At 39.0% G+C, this 19777-nt stretch overlaps 1 protein-coding gene across 3 annotated transcripts in view; it reads left to right on the top strand.

Annotated features, from left to right (window-relative positions):
- LOC120523606 (cytoplasmic tyrosine-protein kinase BMX-like) overlaps positions 1 to 19777 on the top strand; it is a 167563-nt gene that overhangs the window by 24675 nt on the left and 123111 nt on the right. For all 3 annotated transcript variants that reach the window (XM_039745051.1, XM_039745050.1, XM_039745052.1), the window contains exons 4-7: positions 4987 to 5068; positions 10638 to 10757; positions 10997 to 11049; positions 18459 to 18529. In XM_039745051.1, the coding sequence (XP_039600985.1) occupies positions 4987 to 5068; positions 10638 to 10757; positions 10997 to 11049; positions 18459 to 18529 (326 nt within the window). The remainder of the gene's footprint in view (positions 1 to 4986; positions 5069 to 10637; positions 10758 to 10996; positions 11050 to 18458; positions 18530 to 19777) is intronic.

The raw sequence follows: 19777 nt of genomic DNA, 5'->3' as shown, positions 1-19777 counted from the left end.
GGAAATCCCAGATCATAGCATGTAAACAGATAAATCTTTATTTTTTCTCATGTAGAAATACCACTTGTATGAAAAGTTATTTGCATTTTTCACTACGTAAATGTCACTTTGATCCTATCTTTGCTCATTTGCTTGTACATAGACTCTTGCCATTATGTTTGTTGCAAGTATTTATTCAAGATATGTAATTAGACCCAGACCCTTCTTTGTTGTTTGCTGTTTTCGTAACTTTGAAATCTTTTTAAAGTACACATGTAATTATATTGTCATGAAATAATAATAATTTTTCGATAATAATACTGAATAATGCAATTAACTATACATCAAACTTGTATAAGTTACAGGTTAACACCTCACTGTAACTGGATCTTGGACTTCTTGCCGATAATACAGCAGTAGTAGGTGGGGATAACAATTTGTCCCTTAATACCAAGACAAAAGAGTCGATTGTGGACATCCCCCACTGCATATCACTTCTGTGGAAAGGGTCATCTTCTATAAGAAGGTCATTGGACACCTGGAGCTCTATTAAAGGATATGTACTGTATTATATACATATACATATCATTCCCTAGTGGTATGATGGTAATCAAAAGAATCAGTAACACTAACAGAAGATTATACTTGCTTCTGTTTAATATTGTTTTAATACTCACAATAATATAAGAGTCAAAGAAGAGCTATACTTGACCAAAGCATGATGCCATCTGGGTTTCCTGTCATCAGCACTTGTCCAGTCTTTGATAGATTGTAGGAAAACATTGTCCTAGGCATGGGCAGGAGCGATGTCTTCCATCCGTCTGTAGGTAAGCTCTGGAGTTTCATACAGCTTTTTTTTTTATTTTTATACCTTTAACATGCAACCTCCAAACATGAGTACAATTGGTTTGTTGACAAGCATGATTACTGAAAAGATTGCTTGCTTGGGAAACCTTCAAATAGCTGTTGACCATGGCCATAATGTTGATCGTGTCCAATATGGCACATCAGCATTTCAGCACTATGTAACACTTGACTCATCTTGTCTCCCTGTCATATTCACCCTGTCATTTAGATTCTCATTGTAAATAAAATTATGTGTATGAATAGCCCTTATAGATCACAGTGGCACACTAAAAACCTTTGCACTTCTTGCATTAATTAGCGACTCTTAATCTTTATTAGTAAATATTAGTTTGGGTGGATATGAGTTTCAATTCAAAGCAGTAGTTTCCTGTCCAAGTTTTGCTTTTCACTTTTGGCTGTTACTGTCCATGTTCCCATAATCCTGTAAAGGAAAAAAAACTGACAGAAAATTGATAGGTAGATAAGTTGTAAAAGAAAAAAAGAAGTATTTAGAGGTGGTGGTATCTGTAGTTAATAATAATTATTTGTGTTCATAATACAAGCTAGTAATGTGTGTTATTTCTTTTGGTAGATGGTGAACATAAGCATACCATGCAGGTCAAGGTAGAAAAAAACATTTGTTAATATTTGGGCCACTTCTCTTTATATGCTTCGAGTTAACCTAAATAACAGCCACATACAGGATATATTATAATTGTATATATTGTATTGTTAGACGATGTATTCCCCAATTAGGCTTTCATGAACACATATTATTTTTTAATTTGCTAATCTTTCTAAGTCTGTGTAATTGAGTCAAATAAAAAGCATTCTATGATTGGTCATAATTTAGATAAGTCAAGACTGATGATATATGGACTTCCTGTGAAAAAGAGCAACATTCTCAATATTTTTTTAAGTGTTTTCCCTTTTATAAAGGTGAGTAACTTCATAGCAGCAGTCTATTTTTTCAACATTTTATTGGTGAATGGCAAAAGGTTAAGAAAGCCCTGGAGTAGTATCAGGAACATAAGTATATTTAGTTTAATACAGTGATCTCCTCATTCACTGGATAGTAATTCCCTTGAGCATTTGTGGGATGAAACAGAACAAGGTTTTTAAAGTTGAAATTAACTGCCTGCTAATTTACAACAACTTTGATCATCATAAATGTTACTCTTTTCAGTGTTTCAGAAGTTTGGCCATACTATTTGGTCATAATATTTAACCTCGAGTTCTTAAGGAGGCTAGTTCGCCCACGTCATCTGTAAGTATGACGCTGACAGCGTAAGCCAAAACACTCACATCTCAATTTTTTTAAGTTTTTATGGGAGTGAGCATTGTAAACTCGAAACATTGTATGTCAAGACGTTGTAACCCGAGGACCCCCTGTATGCATAAGCTATCTGAATTTCTAACAGAAATTCAAAACACTCAGAAACTCGGCAAAATAAAATTCTGATGACTGAGCAACAGGTAACTTATTGTCACTAATGCGATGGGTGATACTGAGATCTGAATTTCAGTGCACAGGGCAGGTCTGGTTCGAGAGCAGTGGTTCACATGCACAAAATGTCACATAAATGGGAGTCACTTAGTCTTGATCTCAAGCGGTTCGTATTCATAACAAAGAAAGTCTGCTCACACAAATATATGGAGCCAAACAAGCTCAGCATTTTCTTTGCAAATGTTTGCATTTCTGGAAACCTGCTTTTATTCAGTTGCCGGTAAATATGCACAAGAGAGAGAGATGCTGGTGTCGGCTGCACCATTTTTTGTCACACTGTAGCGCAGGTGAGGTGGAGCATCATCAGGGTCCACGCTTAAGGGAGAAGAGAACAGCAACATGTCCTGTTCAATTATGGCAAAATCCCGAAAGTGGTCATTAAACTCCCCTGCAGAGCTGGGAAACGTGTGGTGCCGGACTCCATTTGTGACAAGTGTGAAAAGTTGCAGCTTGGTTCCAAAAGCCTTGATGTGTGCATATAGTTGGCGTCTTGTCCTTGAAAGCTGATGTTCAGCACATTCAGATGCTTTGTTATGTCAACCTAAAAAGCCAAGTCTGCCATCCATTCAGTATCTGATAGTTCTTGCATCGGTTTTCCCTTTTCAGCCAAATATTGTCCAATTTCCCTTCTAAGAGAGAAAAATCTCAGTAGTGCGGTTCCCTGACTGAGCCACCTCACGTCATTCTGATATATTACATCTCCATATTCAGCCTGGATGTTAAGCAGGAACAGCTGAAACTGGCGGTGGTATAGGGCTTTAGAGCGAATTAAATTAATTGCCTTTACCACCAGTTTCATAACATGATCAAAACTTAGATGTTTAGTGCAAAGTACCAGTTGATGAATGATACAATGAAGTTTAATAGCGTTGCCTCCTTCGCTGACTATGTTACAGATCAGCATGGACAATCCACTTTGTTCACCAGCCATGGCAGGTGCGCCATCAGTACTAATACCAGTAACTTTACTTCAGGGTAGTTTCATATCATCAATGGCTGAGCAAACAGCAAGGAATAAATCGGTTCCTCTTGTTTGCCCTTTAAGACTTTGGAAGTCAAGCATCTCTTCTGTTATGTCCATGTCTTCATCGATGCCTTATAAAAAAATTTGTAACTGAGCAGTGTCTGATGCGTCTGGGCTTTCATCACAGATTAATTCATTGTCCCGTGTCCCAGTTGTCATGTAATATCTGATGATAGCAACAACAACAACAACATTTATTTATATAGCACATTGTCATACAAATAATGCAGCTCAAAGTGCTTTACATGATGAAGAAAGAGAAAAAAGACAAAATAAGAATTAAAATTAGGGAACATTAATTAACATAGAATAAAATCAAGGTCCGATGGCCAGGGAGGACAGAAAAAGCAAAAAAAAAACACCTCCAGATGGCTGGAGAAAAAAATAAAATCTGCAGGGGTTCCAGGCCACGAGACTGCCCAGCCCCTTCTAGGCATTCTACCTAAAATAAATGACGTCAATCAGTCCTCATTGTATTCAGGGTTCTCTTGAAAGAATTTGATGATGACGGTCATGTGGACTTCTGGCCTTTAATCCACTCTTTCGTTCTCTGTGCCACAGTGTTACGAGCTAGGAAAACAGTAGCAAACTGTCTTCTTCTTGGGGCAAAAGTTTTGTGCTATTTTCATAACACACTCTTTAATAAACTCACCTTCGGTAGAAGGTTTGCCACGTTGTAGCAATTAACATTGCCACTTTGCAGCTTGCCTTTGTGATGTTTTCATTTGACTTGTGGGTCAGCCTAAAGAACTGCTGCTGTGTGGCTAAGCTATCTTGAAGATACTTTACTTTTTCAGCATAGTCACTCTCTGATAGCTTGTCGTATGCAATAGCATGTTTTGTCTCGTAGTGTATCTTTATGTTATATTCCTTAAGCAAGGCAACAGACTCATGACAAATTAGGCAAACACAGTTGTTTTGGTTTTCAGTGAAAAAATATTTCATTATCAATTTTCCTTTTTTTACTTGCTGTAGCCATGACAGTTGAAGGGTCAGAGCAAATTTCACACAGCAAGACAGTTACAAGGGAACTTTAACCACTGTATAACTGTTACAGAGTGGTGATCCCACCATAAGATAAAAAGAGAAATTGCATTTTGAATTTGTATGATTTATTTATTCAGTTTGACTGTGCTGGCGGGCCATAAGTAATGCATTTTAAGATAGAAGGCGCAGGCCGTATAAAATCTGACCTTGGACCATGATTGACCCGTGGGTTGGACTTTGGACATGCCTGACATATGGAGTAATAAGATGGGTGATTGGAAAGTCATCCCACTTATTAGACAGAAAACCATCTAAGAAAGTCCCAGAGGAGTTTACATTTGTTATTTTTTCTATTTTGTACTTTATATTTTTAATTTGTTTTACCAATCTATTATTTGTCTCTAATAATTCTTTCCCAAGAATAACTTATGGCATCTTTATTTTTAGTTTAAAAGTGTTACAAGAGTGCCCCCTAGTGTAATACTCCAAATCATTATCAGTAGTACATAATGTACAAGACCTTGCAGTAAGGCAATATATTTCATTTGAATAAATGTTCAAGTTCTACAATGAATGTTTGGTAAATGATCCCAGTATCGTGCTAAAAAGAAAATTTTATTAACAACGTGCTTGTGTTTTCCAGGTTGTCTATAATGAAGGAATTCTATACCTATTTGCACCAGATGATGCCTCTCGGAGAGAATGGCTGAGAGCATTAAAACACGGTATAACTATTTAACCCTTTAAAATACAATCAATCAATCAACATTTATTTATATAGCACATATTCATACAAAAAAATGTAGCTCAAAGTGCTTTACAAAATGAATAGAAAAATAGAAGACACAATAAAAAATAAACATAAGTCAACATTAATTAACATAGAATAAGTAAGGTCCGATGGCCAGGGTGGACAGAAAAACAAAAAAACTCCAAAGGCTGGAGAAAAAAATAAAATCTGTAGGGGTTCCAGACCAAGAGACCAAGAAAAAAATATCTCAGTCATATTATTATTACAATATTTATTCTATCTCCTGTACACTTCTATCTCTACCCCTGTGACCAGGATTTAGAATAAGGGCACCATCTCTGTTGAATGTCATAAAAGGTAACTAAAAGTGGTTGACATCATAAAGGGCATCAAACCTTAAACATTTCTGCTCCATTTCCCCAAATGATGATAAAGAGATTTACAATGCATGGCTGGTGTATATAATACCCAGTGAAAACCTGCCTATGTCAAACAAAACTGGGGGAATGGGGGAAACTCATTTTATGAAGGTCCGAAACCTGATGGACTCTGGGGAAACTGGTTTTGTATAGCAAGGGAGATAAAGAAGAGGTGTTAAGTAAAGAGGAGTGAAGGGGAGAGTATAAAGATTGAGAATTAGAATATTGGAAGTTTGACAGAAAAATTGGGTAAAGTGGTGGAAATATTGATTGAAAGGAGAAGAGAACAGTGGAAAAGATATACAGGTAAAGGCATAAGAATGCTTGGTGGAAATATTGTAAAGTACAACATTTTCTATCAGAGGAGCACTAATGACAATGCAGGGGTTTGTGTACATGTGTTAGAAAAATTTCAACGACATTTTTTCTATGATAAAAACAAAAAAACTAAATAAAATTGCACCTTTAATGGTGAAAACTATGTTATCAAAATAATTTTTGATGAAAAATATTACTGACAGCTGGACAATGAGCATTGTGAAGCTCTTTGCACATCTCTGTCACACATGACATGATCCGCCAGCAAATAACGAGCATGAATGCTGTAGTGCAATTTTAAAATCTTGTATTCCCGCTTGTAATTGGCTAACAGTTGTTTGGACACCATCAAGAAATAATCATGTCAGCAAGAATGTTGCTTCACTTCGCTCCGCTATGTCGGCTAATACGATTGTTGGGCAAAAACAGCGTTCAGAAATATGGGCCAGCATTAAACGTAAGCCATGTGGAATGAAGCTCACAGGAAAGAACACTACAGACACAAGGGGTGTCTAGAGGTGCGCCATCTTGAGATTCATGCCAAGGTGTGTAATGTTATCAAAGTGGCAACTTGCCCAATGCCAATACGGTTAACTGTGGCCTTGGTTCACCCTTGTAATAATAAAGCTTCAAGTGCGATTGAGGAAAACGGGAATATTAGGAGTTACTTAAAAAACAGATTTGTGCAGCTTTGAGGACACAATGAGATGCGCTGAGCCTCAGATGTGAGTTTTAACTGTTTAGCTTGTAGTGTCACACAATTGTTACATCAGATGAAGTAACAGGGGGATTACAGTAATCCCTCCTCGATCGCGGGGGTTGCATTCCAGAACCCCCCGCGATAGGTGAAAATCCTCGAAGTAGAAACCATATGTTTGTATGATTATTTTTATATATTTTAAGCCCTTAGAAACTCTCCCACACTGTTTATAAATATTCTCCGCACAGTTATACAGTAAACCCTTGTTTATCGCGGTTAATCCGCTCCAGACAGATAAATGAATTTCCACGAAGTAGGATTCTTTATTTATAAATCTAATATTTTCGCAGTTAGAGCATAGAAAACCTGTTTACGACCTTCTAAATACGTTTTTTAACATTATTAGAGCCCTCTAGACATGAAATAACACCCTTTAGTGAAAAGTTTAAACTGTGCTCCATGACAAGACAGAGATGACAGTTCTTTCTCACAATTAAAAGAATGCAAACATATCTTCCTCTTCAAAGTGCGCGTAAGGAGCGGAGAATGTCAGAGAGGGAGTAAAGTAAACAATGAAAAATCAATAGGGCTGTTGCGCTTTTAAGTATGCAAGCACCGCGATAAAGCAGCGGCAATGAAGGGATCAATGCGAAGGTAGCCTTTCAGCATTTTTTACAGGAGCGTCCGTATCTTCTAAGCAAACAGCCTCTGTGCAAAAAGCCCCTCTGCTCACATCTCCTCCGTCAAGCGCAGAGAACGTCCCAAAGAGAGAGAAAGAGAAAGAGCGCGAGATTAAAGCAAACAATCAAAAAATCAATAAGTGTGCTTTTGGACGCACCTCGATAAAGCGGCATTTCTTAGAGGAGCGTCCGTATCCACTAGGCAAACAGCTTCTGTGCAAGCAGCACCTCTGCTCACACCCCCTCCGTCAGGCGCAGAGAATGTCAGAGAGGGTGAGATAGAGGCAGAGACAAGCAAACAATCGAGCACCGCGCAGGAGGCATATCTTATAGCATTGAGGAGTTTTAGTTAATATGTAATACGTGCTCTGATTGGGTAGCTTCTAAGCCATTCCGCCAATAGCGTCCCTTGTATGAAATCAACTGGGCAAACAAACTGAGGAAGCATGTACCATAAATTAAAAGACCCATTGTCCGCAGAAATCCGCGAATCAGCGAAAAATCCGCAATATACATTTACATATGCTTACATATAAAATCCGGCGATAGAGCAAAACCGCGAAAGTCAAAGCGCGATACAGCAAGGGATCACTGTATTCATTTTTAATACAGTGTCCAACACAGTCCTGATAAAGGAGTGGAAGCTTTGCATTCGTTCTTTAAGGGAGAAACCACCTCGCATGCATCCACTTACACATACGGTCACAGTGGCAGTGACGGCAATACTTGTTGAAATTAAAAACCGAGGCTAACGATGTACTATATACAAATCTTACAATAGCAAATGTTGCAAACCTAACAGAGTGATTCTCTGGTAAAACAAATTTTTAAAAGTGTTTTATTATAAAAACAGTTTTTAAGGGTATGTTTAAATGTAGGTATCCTAAAGTAAGTATCCTTATTTTTGAATTTACTAATTCAACGGTACAGATATAATAATGTTTGAATTTTATTTTTAGTATTATTTTAAGCAGTACTTTTCAGTTACTGGAGAAAAAAATATCAGAGAATAATTTTAAAATTTGCTCATGGTCAGATAAATCAGATGCAGTGCATAATGACCTCATTCTTTACAAACCCTATGCAAAAATTAAATGTGTGCTGCTTGGTCCAACCCTCTTTGGTAAAAGGCATGCTGAAGAAGGCCAGAAAACTGTGATGACAGGCCAAAGCTGCCATTATCTGACCAAGATCTTTTGGAGTAAATCCTTTCTACATATACTCTTAATTTTATGTTCAGTAATCACTACATGTGGTTTGGCTGATTATTGTACATGATTATTGTACATGTTAGTATACTGTAATAGTTTAGAAGTATGGTATATTCTGTGCATATCAATATGTTAAACAAGATATCCATCTGACTTTGACTGTTTGACTAATTTACTTTTAGTCGACTAAAAGCAATATACTTTTTCTCAACTAAAATTAATTTTGTCAAACTAACACTAGAGTAAAAATAACAGTAAATAACAAAATTACTAAATATGAAATATGACTAAATATGACTAAAGCTAAAATGCAATTTTGTCAAAAGACTAAGACTAAAACAAAATCAAAATATATTGTCAAAATTTACACTGGTGAGGTAGACATTGAAAAGTTAGGTGTGGATAAATAATTAGTGTCAGATCAATATAGCAGATGGGGATATTGAAGGTTTTGAGATGAAAGTGTGACTGCATCAGGGATCTGTTCTGAGTCCATTGCTTTTTGTGATACTTATGTAGGTTATAACCAGTGCAGGAAAGGTTGACATCAAAACTCCTGCTGGTGATTTTGTTTTGATGGAAAAAAATGAAGCACAATTAGAGCAGAAGATACTAAAACTGAGTGCTATTTTGGAAGTGAAAGGCCTCACAGTAAATACAGGAACAACCAAGGTGATGGTTAGTGGAAAAGAGCATGGAGATATGGAAAAAGTGCATGCATGGCCATACGTCATGTGTGGGTGGTAAAGGTATTGGGAGAAATATAGTCTATTGCACAAGCTGTTAGAACTGGGTAAATAAAAAGTGTAGTGGTGTGAAGGTCAGTGTGTAGACAGCAAGAGTGAACCTTTGCTCATAGAAAGTGTGTGAGAGGAGTGCAGAAAGTTGATGTAATATACTGTACATTAAGTATAAATTTAGATATTGGCAAAGTTGTTTTAGATAAAATAGGGAAGCTGCACTACTTATGTGCTATGTTGAATTCAGAGTGAGGAGTGGTCACAGCAGTGGCTGGAGGTGTTAGAGATACAATTCATGGAAGAAATTCCAGGAGCTGTCCCCCTTTTGACTTCTAAAGACTTCTTTCTTGCATTAAGAACATTAAAAAAAATATATAGAACAAAAATAAGAAAGATCAGTTGAATTTGTAGAGTGCCACAAAGGTGGAGGAAGAAAAGGGTCAAATTAGGGCAAAAAGTTGGTGTGGAGGCAATAGGTGTTATGCTAAGGAGAAACAGACTAAGGTAGTTTGGGCTTGTAGAGTAAAGAATAGAAGATTATTGTTTAAGAGGTGTTCTGGGTGGAGGTGGTATGAGGCCTGTAGGGAGGCTGAAGAAAAAGTAACAAGAAGAGGTATTGGATGATATTTTAAAAAAAAAGGGCTTCACACAAAGAGTAAAGGGGCAACTGGCTAAAAATGTCCATTAAACTGGTAGTGATTTTGATGTACACTACTGCCTGGATCGTAGTTTCCTTTGAACAGGGATATCCTTTGAATGGCATTTCTGTGTTTCACCCTGTTTATATGCATTGTCTCCTATAGTCAAAAAAAAAAAATGTCAGTTATTGTTGTGTGTATGAATGTGTATGCATTGAAGCTAGAATACACGAAAACTAATCATGAGTGTTAAGTGGCAAATCAGCTTAAAAATTAAATGGATGGACACTCACTTTTATGAATACTGCTTGAAGGCATTTGCATTTGCTTCAGAGCAAATGAATTGTTAACACAAAAAAGATACTTTCATATCAAAATACAGCTCATGTCTATTAAAATAATGAATGACACATATATCAGGTGTATTGTAATTTAGCACCTTTATATTTAAAAACACACATTTTTCTACATATAGCTTTTTTGTCACAATATCCATTGAACCTTAGTTGGCATTTTCTATTTACTGGGTAATACAAATTGGACTTTTTTGGGAAAACAAGCATGGCTATGAGTAAGTAACAAAAAAGGGGGAATTGTGTTGTCAGAATTAATTCTAATTTCAGATACTGACATTATAAAGGTATGTCTGGTAACAAAATGGGTCTAACATCTGTCTAGAGATAGATTTGAGAATGCTCAGTAATAGTAACATTTTGAATTGTAAAGTATGTGGAATATCAAAGATGTACAGAAATTAAGAAAACTGAATATGTCAGCTGTAGAGCTTTTGCAAGAAGTGTTATATTGACAAAGTCATGTTAACATTATTTCATTTAGAAATTCAAAACAACTCAAATCTTATATTGAAGTATCATAGTGGATTTTGGAAAAAAGGAAAATTTCTTTGCTGTCAGCAGGCAAGGAAAACAGCTCCTGGATGCACCTTATGGGATGAGGGTGAGGCACCTGTTTTTAATATTAATTTTAGCTTATAGTAACAATAAAAGGTAATGTTTGGTTTGCTGTTCAACAAATACATGGGATTCTGCAGAACAGAGTATTTGTTTGTCAGTGGTTATGAATTTGGTTAAAGTTTTTATTTTAATTATTGTTATTGTAGAAATACCCAGATCTTACTTCTTTCCAAGTAATCCCAAAACCTTTTCTCATTTATTCTTTTGGTTTTAATTTGACAGCACAAAAGGACCAAAAATGGTCTTCAACTGTGAGACACCATTCGCCTGATCAGGTAAGGGAAAGTTTTAACCTTTGATTAAAAACTGGAATAAAACAACCAAATAAGCAGCAACTTGATTAAAACAAGTGTTCTCCTGACTTTGTATTCACAAGTAGAATGATGGAAACTTTTGAGAAAAAAATTGTGTCAGTAATTGAGCATAAATGTTTATAAAGTCAATGCAAAATGTAATTAAAGCTTATATCTTCAGCAACTAAAGTTACCCATCTGTCTCTGTCTAATTTTTTCAACTCCTTACTCCTTTATTTATTCATGGCCAGCTTTGATCATATGGCAGGGGCCAACTTTCTATGTGACATCTCTTCACTGCAGAGCCTTATGCACACTTTTCATACAAGCGTTGCTAGTCAATGTCAATTCCATCTCTTTGAGATTTGGAATGAAAACCACATTGCTCAGAGAAACCCACTCAGACATCAAGAAAATGTGAAACCTGGAACCAGTAACCAATGTAAAATATGTGTGCAGCTTATTTTATCTTTTTTCTTATCAGTATGGTAGACTTAACCATTACCTGAAAAGGTTATTTTTGTTTATATATTTTTATAATATTTTTTGTGTGTGTGTTGTCCTGGGTATGACGTTAATCTGCATCCGGCCATGCAAGCGATCTTCTAACTTGCAGGGAAATTATAGAGTTTCGTGGCAGGATTGGCACTCCAGCCACTGTTAAAAAATTCACACAGCTCTGAGACGACAGAAAGGACTCCTTTCTGTTCTCTGCAGAAGTAGCGCTGCTGCAGCCACCCATAGGAAGGCTACTCGCATTATGAAGGGGAATGGGGAAAGCTCTAGGGAGTCCCATCCCCAGAAGAGTCAAAACCGTCGCAGAGCCAATGGGGTCAGGCCTGTTGGGGATCAGAACTGGTGTGGTGCTAGGGTGGTGCCCACTGCACTGCAGCACTCGGATCCTAATTTGAGGTGGCCCATCCAGGTAGGTGCGTGGAAAGTCTTGTCTCTCCAGCATGATGATCATCTTTCTCTACTGTCAGAGGAGGTGCGTAAACTCAGCATTTCAGTTGCGGCCCTCTCTGAGGTGCGCAGACCTGGGACTGGCCGGATCTCTGTAGGTGGTTACACCTTTTATTGGTCTAGTCGCTCTGATGGCTATCATACTGAGGGAGTAGCTGTTGCTGTAGCGGATAAACTTATTCTGATGGTGTCCGATATCACTCTTTTCAATGAGCGTATTACGAGACTCAGATCACAGCACTCTCTGGGTGCCTTGTCTGTAGTCTCAGTGTATGCCCCGACCACGGTGAGTGATGTCTTGGTGAGGGAGACATTTTACTTGCAACTTCGCTCGGTGGTTGATAGTTGCCTGCGAGTTGACACTCCTCTGGTCATAGGTGACTTCAATGCAACCACTGGCACTGACAGGGCTGGCTTTGAGGATTGTCGGTTCCCATGGGTCTGGTAACAAGTGGTGAAAGTGGATCCATGTTCCTTTACTTTGCCATATTGTTGGACTTGGTATGCCAATGCTGGTAGTGCAGTGAAAGAGATCAATCATATCCTTATAGGCAGGGTATACAGAAGTGCCCATTTTGTGAATTTTGACCACAGACTTGTTGTTGCTAGTCTGAAGATCCAGCTTAGGTTCAGTAAGTTGCCACATACTAGGAAAATGAGGCTGTACCTGGACAGACTCCAAGATCAAGCTGTTTCTGATGGGTTTGCACGCAGTTTGTGTGAGGAACTTACAGATTTCGGTGCAACTGCTGATCCTAATGTGATGTGGGAGACCTTCCGTGACAAGACCCTGAAGGTTACTGAGGGTTGTGTTGGTGCTATCAGTGTTCCCAGACGGAGGTGTTTCATGTCGCAGGATACTCTGGATATCATTGAGAGGAGTCACAGCGCACGGCTTGATGGCAACTCCAGTCTGTTTTCAGAACTATGAAGAACAGCTGCAAGGGAAGATAAGGAGGCATTTGTTAGAGGAATCTGTGAGCAAGTGACACACCATCTATGGTCTAGTGACCCACGTCCTGCTTACAGAGGAATCAAAGCATTACGCACATCCAAATCTGTTCCTCAGTCCAACAGTCGCAGTCACGTTGGCTGATGGAATGGATGAAACTGCAGTTGTGACCCAATGGGCTAGCTACTTTGAGCAGTTGTTTAAAGCTGATCCTCCGGATAGGATGTTGGATATCTCTGGGTCTACAGTTCTTGAGGCTGATCATCCAGTAAGCTGTGAACCACCCAATCTCAGTGAGATTGCACAGGTGGTTAACCAGTTGAGGGTAAGGAAGGCTGCAGGGATTTGTGGGGTCCGGGGTGAACTTCTAAAGGTTGGTGATAAGGCTGTCCTCTTGGCATTGCAAGCAATCTTTGCTTCCATTTGGGAGACTGGAATCATCCCAACTGACTGGAAAACGGGAATTGCCATCCCTATCTGGAAAGGGAAGGGTGATCACCTGGATTGCTACAACTACAGGGTGATAACACTACTCTCGGTGCCAGGTAAGGTCCTTGATAGAGTCATCCTCAATAGGATGCGTGATCACTTGCTTATGTACCAGCTACCGGAGCAGTCTGGTTTTACGCCTAAGGGCTTGTTTATACTACATGCACACATCATGGCTGCTGCACATTCTCAGTGTTCATCTGATACATCCTCTGAGCATGTCCTCAGAAATGAATGCGATGCATGCACGAGTTGCAGTACCAGGAAAAAGAAGGGGGGCGCAGTGTGATAAAAGTCGGAATGTAACGTCAGAGTCTCTGTTTACTATCTACATGTGACAGAAAGTCGCTATGCGGATCCTCCAGGATCAATGTGTGTGCTTTAATGTTTGATGAATGGTTCGATGTGGTGAAGCAAAATGCCGACATACAAATGCATTCATGGTGCTTTTATATTCAAGCGTATCATATTCCCCAACGTAATGAGACAATATATTTTAAAAGGTCTCAAATACCATGTTTTGTGCCGTGTTTTTTTTTTTTTTGTACCTTCACAATATCATCAGAATGTATGGCAGCGTATTTGAGCCACAGAGGAAAAAAAAATAAGGGCATGGTGATAAGGTCTGTTTTGTGATTAAAGTGGAAATTTCGACTTTAATCACAAAATGTCCACTTTATCCTCGTAGTTTACTTTATTATTAAAGTAGACCATCGTAAATGTCATCTTAAAACTGACTAGTTGTTAATAGCTATATGCTTCTGGGGCTTCCTTCTGACAGTATCAATCGCCACACAGAACACATTACATTTATGATATTCCAGCTCTCTGTACTTTTAGAATCCTTAGATTTATACCTAGTATCATTTTCATGATGAAATGCATTAAAGTATGTATGTTACATTTTACAGATAAATTGTTAACTTCATTTAAATAATAAACATGATAATACTTACATGTTGTGGCGGCATGTGTGTTCCCTGCTTGGAGTTTGCATGTTTTCCTGGTGAGTTTCCAGAGTGTACTGCAGTTTCCTTCCAAAGAAATGACGTTTTGGGGATTTGGTGATGCTAAAATGACCCTGGTGTATGTGTGCGATTGTGTTCATCTTGCAATGAGCTGATACCCCATCCAGGGATTCTGTTTCTTTCTCGTGCCCGATGCTTGGTGGAATGGGCACATCCCCGGATTGATGGATGTAATCATTAAACATCTTTTTCAGAGATATTGTGGCAAGGTGTCCTCGGAATTTAATTGATGTTTCAGGCAATTCACAACACAGCAAAATCGAACATTTCCTCACCGTGATAATATCTTGCACTGCCACCTGGTGGAATCTTCCAGATTTACGTAAAGTACATGCACAAGTATGAACAGTACAACACTTGCGTAGCATTAGCGTCCGCTGGAGCATGTGTTGCGTCGCATGAAGTATAAACCTGGCCTAAGAAGTCTACCATCGACCGCATCCTGGCACTGAGAGATCTCATGGAGCACATATGTGAATATTGGCAAAGTTTCTTTGCAGCCTTTGTCGATTTTCGCAAAGCGTTTGACTCAGTTGATTGAAATGCCCTGTGGGACATCCTGAGACTTCGCAGGATACCCTCAAGGTTGCTGGATATATGCCAGTATACTGGTACCGTGAGTGCTGTGCAGAGTTGAGGTAGACCCCCTGCGTTTTTTCCAGTTGATTCTGGGGTTCATCATGGGTGTGTTCTTTCTTCTACTCTGTTAAGTGCTTGCACAGACTGAGTGTTGGGCAAGGTCATGGGGTCCAGCAGCTGTGGGGCATCTGTTGACAAAGAAAAATTCATTGATTTTGACTTTGCTGACGATGCTGTGATCTTCACTGAGTCAATGGAGGCTGTAATCGGGCCTCTCGAGAGACTGAGTGAGGAGTCTGAGCTTCTGGGCTTGCAAGGGTCCTGGATGAAAACCAAGATGCAGGCCTTTAATGTCTTCTTCGGCACAGCAATCAGCAGTGTGTCTGTCTGCGGAGAGAGTGTCAACCTAGTTGAGATTTTTACTTACCTTGGCAGTGACCTTCATGTCTCTGGTGACTCTTTCTATTAAGTCAGTAGACGGATTGTGTGGCGCTCCCGAAATCTATACAAAAGGACGAAGGTCCAAGTCTTTAGATTCCTGTTGCTTCCTGTCTTGCTATATGGTTGTGAGACATGGAAGCTATCCAGTGACCTGAGATGAAGACTAGACTCCTTTGGTACTGTGCCTCTTCAGAGGATCCTTGGGTACCACTGATTTGACTTTGTGTCGAGTGAGCGGTTACTCATGGAGTCCCACATGAGGCACATTACCTGGATTGTGAGGGAGCGTCAGGTACAGCACTACGGCCATGTGTCCTGCCTTGCAGGATCCTCATTGTTGAGAACCCAAGTGGCTGGACCTGGTCAAGGGGACACCACATAACACCTGGCTGCGGCAGATAGAGGATCATTTCTAGGGGGTGGGACTGGACTCCATGCCTGCCTGGGGGATTGCCAACCAGGATCCGGACATATTTCGTCATGTGGTGGATGCGGTAAAGCTCAGTACCAGTGCATGCTCCCCAACATGACCTGACCTATGTATGTGAGTGAGTCCTACAGTAAATTGGTACAGTGTTTGGTGTAAATCTCACACAATTGCTCTTTTCTAAATGCTGGAATATAGAATAAAATAAAAGCTCAGCTTATCAAACAATGTGATCAATTACAGTTCAAAAGACTAACTTAGGTGCAGCTCTGTGGCATGGTGGTCGTGCTGCTGTCTCACATTATGGAGATCTAGGTTTGTGTCCCAGGTTTGTGTGAATTTCCTCTGGGTACTCCAGTTTCCCCTTACAGTCCAAAAACATACAGATTAGTCAATTAGTAATGCTACATTGGCCCTAGTGTGTGTTTGGTGTGGCTGGTGTGTGTTTGCCCTGCAATAGACTGCTGCCCTGTCAAGGGTTTGTTTCTGCCTTCCACATTATGCTAGCTGTGCTAGGTTTAAGTGCCCCTGTGCTCCTGTCCTGGATTAAGTGGGTTAGTAAGTGACTTGATGTGACTAATTCTGAAACTGAGTGGAATGAAACCTTGTCACCATAGGGGTCCACCAGGGCTGGAACTGGAAACCACCGCTCTAGTGGATGGACAGGAAAATTCTGTCCTCCAGCTAGCCCTCCCATTGATTCTGCTTCAAACTGGAAACCTTGTCCCAACCACTTCAGCTAGTAGTCACCAGTTATCACTGTTCCACCAAGAGGTTTTGTGAACTCCTCCTAGTTCTTTCTTGTCATATTCTCTTCCTTGTGGATTACACATTCCTGTCTCCTGGTGAACCTCCCAGCCTTCTGCCTCCTTCAGAAACATTACATACAAGTATATGGCAAGGTCATAACATCCTTTTCTTATGGTGATGACCATAACTGTTTCCCAACTTGAAGGCCCAGCTCAAATATACAGGGTATACAGCCTTGGTGTACACTGGCAACCAGTAGAGATTCCAAACTTTCTTGGCCTCACTATATTTTTGAGGTAAGGCTAAATTATCTCTGGAGTCTGTGTCAACCGTCTTCTAGTATTCTGGGGGGACGCTGTACATTTCCTTTCAATGTCTCAGGTCTCTTTCACTGTGCTGGTGCTCCTGGCTATTGCTTTTTGGAGGCCCCCAACAGACACAGACACACACATATACGGATATTCCACTGTCCTGAGGTGCCTACACACCCATATTGATTTATGTAGAACCTTTCCTGCTGCTAGTGTGGCTATCTGGAGAGTTTCTGCAGGATTCATAACTGTTTTTTGCCATCCTTTGAGTCAGAGAGAGTTGCAGTTACCAAATCAGTGCCATAATCTTTCCCTGTAATAATGTAATATGGCTTTTATTAGTAAAGTCCTGTCAGGATAAGATCAGAATCAAATGGTAAAGATATGAAAAGTTAGTTGTGAGCAGTGGTAGCACAAGAGAGAAATAACAGAAAAACAAGAACTGTAATAGAGAAGAAACTGAAAAACTGAAGTTGTTCAGTAGTTTGCTAATTCCTGTTCTTGTCTTTTACCCTTAACCCTCTCCTAAAATATGAATTTGGGGCCTCCTGCAATTTACTGTTATGAGCATGCAGTGAATGAATTGTATTTGGTTGACCTGACCTATGTGTGTGAGTGAGTCCTACAGTAAACTGGTACAGTGTTTGGTGTAAATCTCACACAATTGCTCTTTTCTAAAGGCTGGAATATATAAGAATAAAAGCTGAGCTTATCAAACAATGTGATCAATTAAAGTTCTAAAGACTAACCTAGGTGCAGCTCTGTGGCATGGTGGTTGTGCTGTTGTCTCACATTATGGAGATCCAGGTTTGTGTCCCAGGTCTGTGTGAATTTCCTCTGGGAACTCTGGTTTCCCCTTACAGTCCAAAAACATACAGATTAGTAAATTAGATAGATAGATAGATAGATAGATAGATAGATAGATAGATAGATAGATAGATAGATAGATAGATAGATAGATAGATAGTGATGCCACATTGGCCCTAGTGTGTGTTTGGTGTGGGTGGTGTGTGTTTGCCTACACGAATTTACTGTTATGAGCATGCAGTGAATGGATTGCATTTGGTTGGATTGGAATCATGTCATTTTTGTAGCAAACAATTTACAAAGCTGTGAATTGTGAAGGTGTTCTGCAAAATCACTGAATCATTGACCTTAGCCGCCTTAAAATTTTAAGTAATTAATGCTGCAAAGTTTTCCGTTCATAAACCTGGAAACAAAAAGTCTTATACACTTATTCATGCACACAGTAGACTTAGAAAAGATAAAGAATATTTATTTTTGAAAATACAGGAATGTTATTACAGTATATTACTGATTATTTTTCCACAGGAAAAAAAAAAACCTCTATATTTCTATCCATTGGATCACACTTATAAAGTAAAAAGTAAAGGCTGAAATTAAGAATTTCTTGCCACATTTATGTGAAACAATATTGTTTTATTTTACAGCATAAACGAAATACAAGCCTCCCCCCTGTCCCAAGTAACAAGAAAGTGTCATTGAAAGCTGGAGTTAGTGGGTAAGATAACAATTTTTTTCAGTTCTTTAAATCTTAAATTGTTGGCTGCAGCACCCTGAAAGATACGTCTTGGATATTTTTAGCGTGTAGTTGTTGGTTGTGACCTGAGCTGAGTTGACTAGCAATACTACCCTTCATTTGAGCTGGAATTTATGGAAATAAAGGTTGTATACTGTAGCTGGTACTGTGAATATTAGAATATTTTGCAAGACTGTAATACTGCATTGACAATGCTGAAACAAATCACATAGTATAGTCATTTTTGACCAATTTAATATACTTACCTAGTATACTGTCCGGAAGTGTACACTGGCACAACTAGTCGCTGCTGCTCGCCGGTATTTTTATTTTTCACCAGTATTGTTATTCTTGTTTATTGCTATTGTGCTGTTATTCCTTGATAACAAACCATAGCTCACATTTTAAATAAAAATATTATGATTGTGTTGAGGAATGGCTGTAGATTCAATTGGTCACTGAATTTCTTGTTCCTTCATCTGGCTGCCTACATGTTGGCTGTATATTTTCATTGGCAACTATGACCTCTCAACATCATGTCTCTTTGGATTATTACTGCTTGGATTATTCTTTCTCTGTTACTCCATTTTGTTATGCCCTTATTTACTTGGCTGTATTTGAGCAGTTTCAGTGTGGTTTTGTCCTTTCAATGGTACAGAGACAGCTTTGGTTAAAATTACTAATGATTTGCTAATGGCCGCTGACTCTGGGCTGCTGACCATTTTGGTGTTGCTTGACTTGAGTGCAGTGTTTAATACAGTCTCCCATAGTATTTTATTAGATAGATTAGTAAATTAGTCTCCATGGGAATTTGTGATATTTCTTACATTTGGTTTTCATCATATCATTCTGGTCGTACACAGATTGTTCAACTCAAGAATTTTAGATCTTAGACTACCCCATTCACTAGTGGTGTTCCCCAGGGCTCTGTTTTGGGCCCTCTTTCATTTACTATCTATCTTCTACGACAATATTATTAGGAGATTTGCTATTCAGTTTCATTGCTATGCTGTTGACAACCAGCTGTATTTACAGTATATACCAAGCCCAATTCTGCCTTTCCTTCCTTCATCTTTTCTGACTGCCTTTTTGAAATAGATGCTCTGGTACACGCTCTGGTAACATCATGTATTGATTACTGCAGTTTTGTATTGGTGGGCCTCCCTCACAAGATTCTTCATAGGCTTCAGCTGGTCTAGAATTCTGCTGCTCAAGTTATTATTGTAACAA

This window comes from Polypterus senegalus, chromosome 2, assembly GCF_016835505.1.
Source record: "Polypterus senegalus isolate Bchr_013 chromosome 2, ASM1683550v1, whole genome shotgun sequence".
Classification (NCBI taxonomy): Eukaryota; Metazoa; Chordata; class Cladistia; order Polypteriformes; family Polypteridae; genus Polypterus; species Polypterus senegalus.
This window is presented reverse-complemented; position numbering and strand designations above follow the sequence as displayed.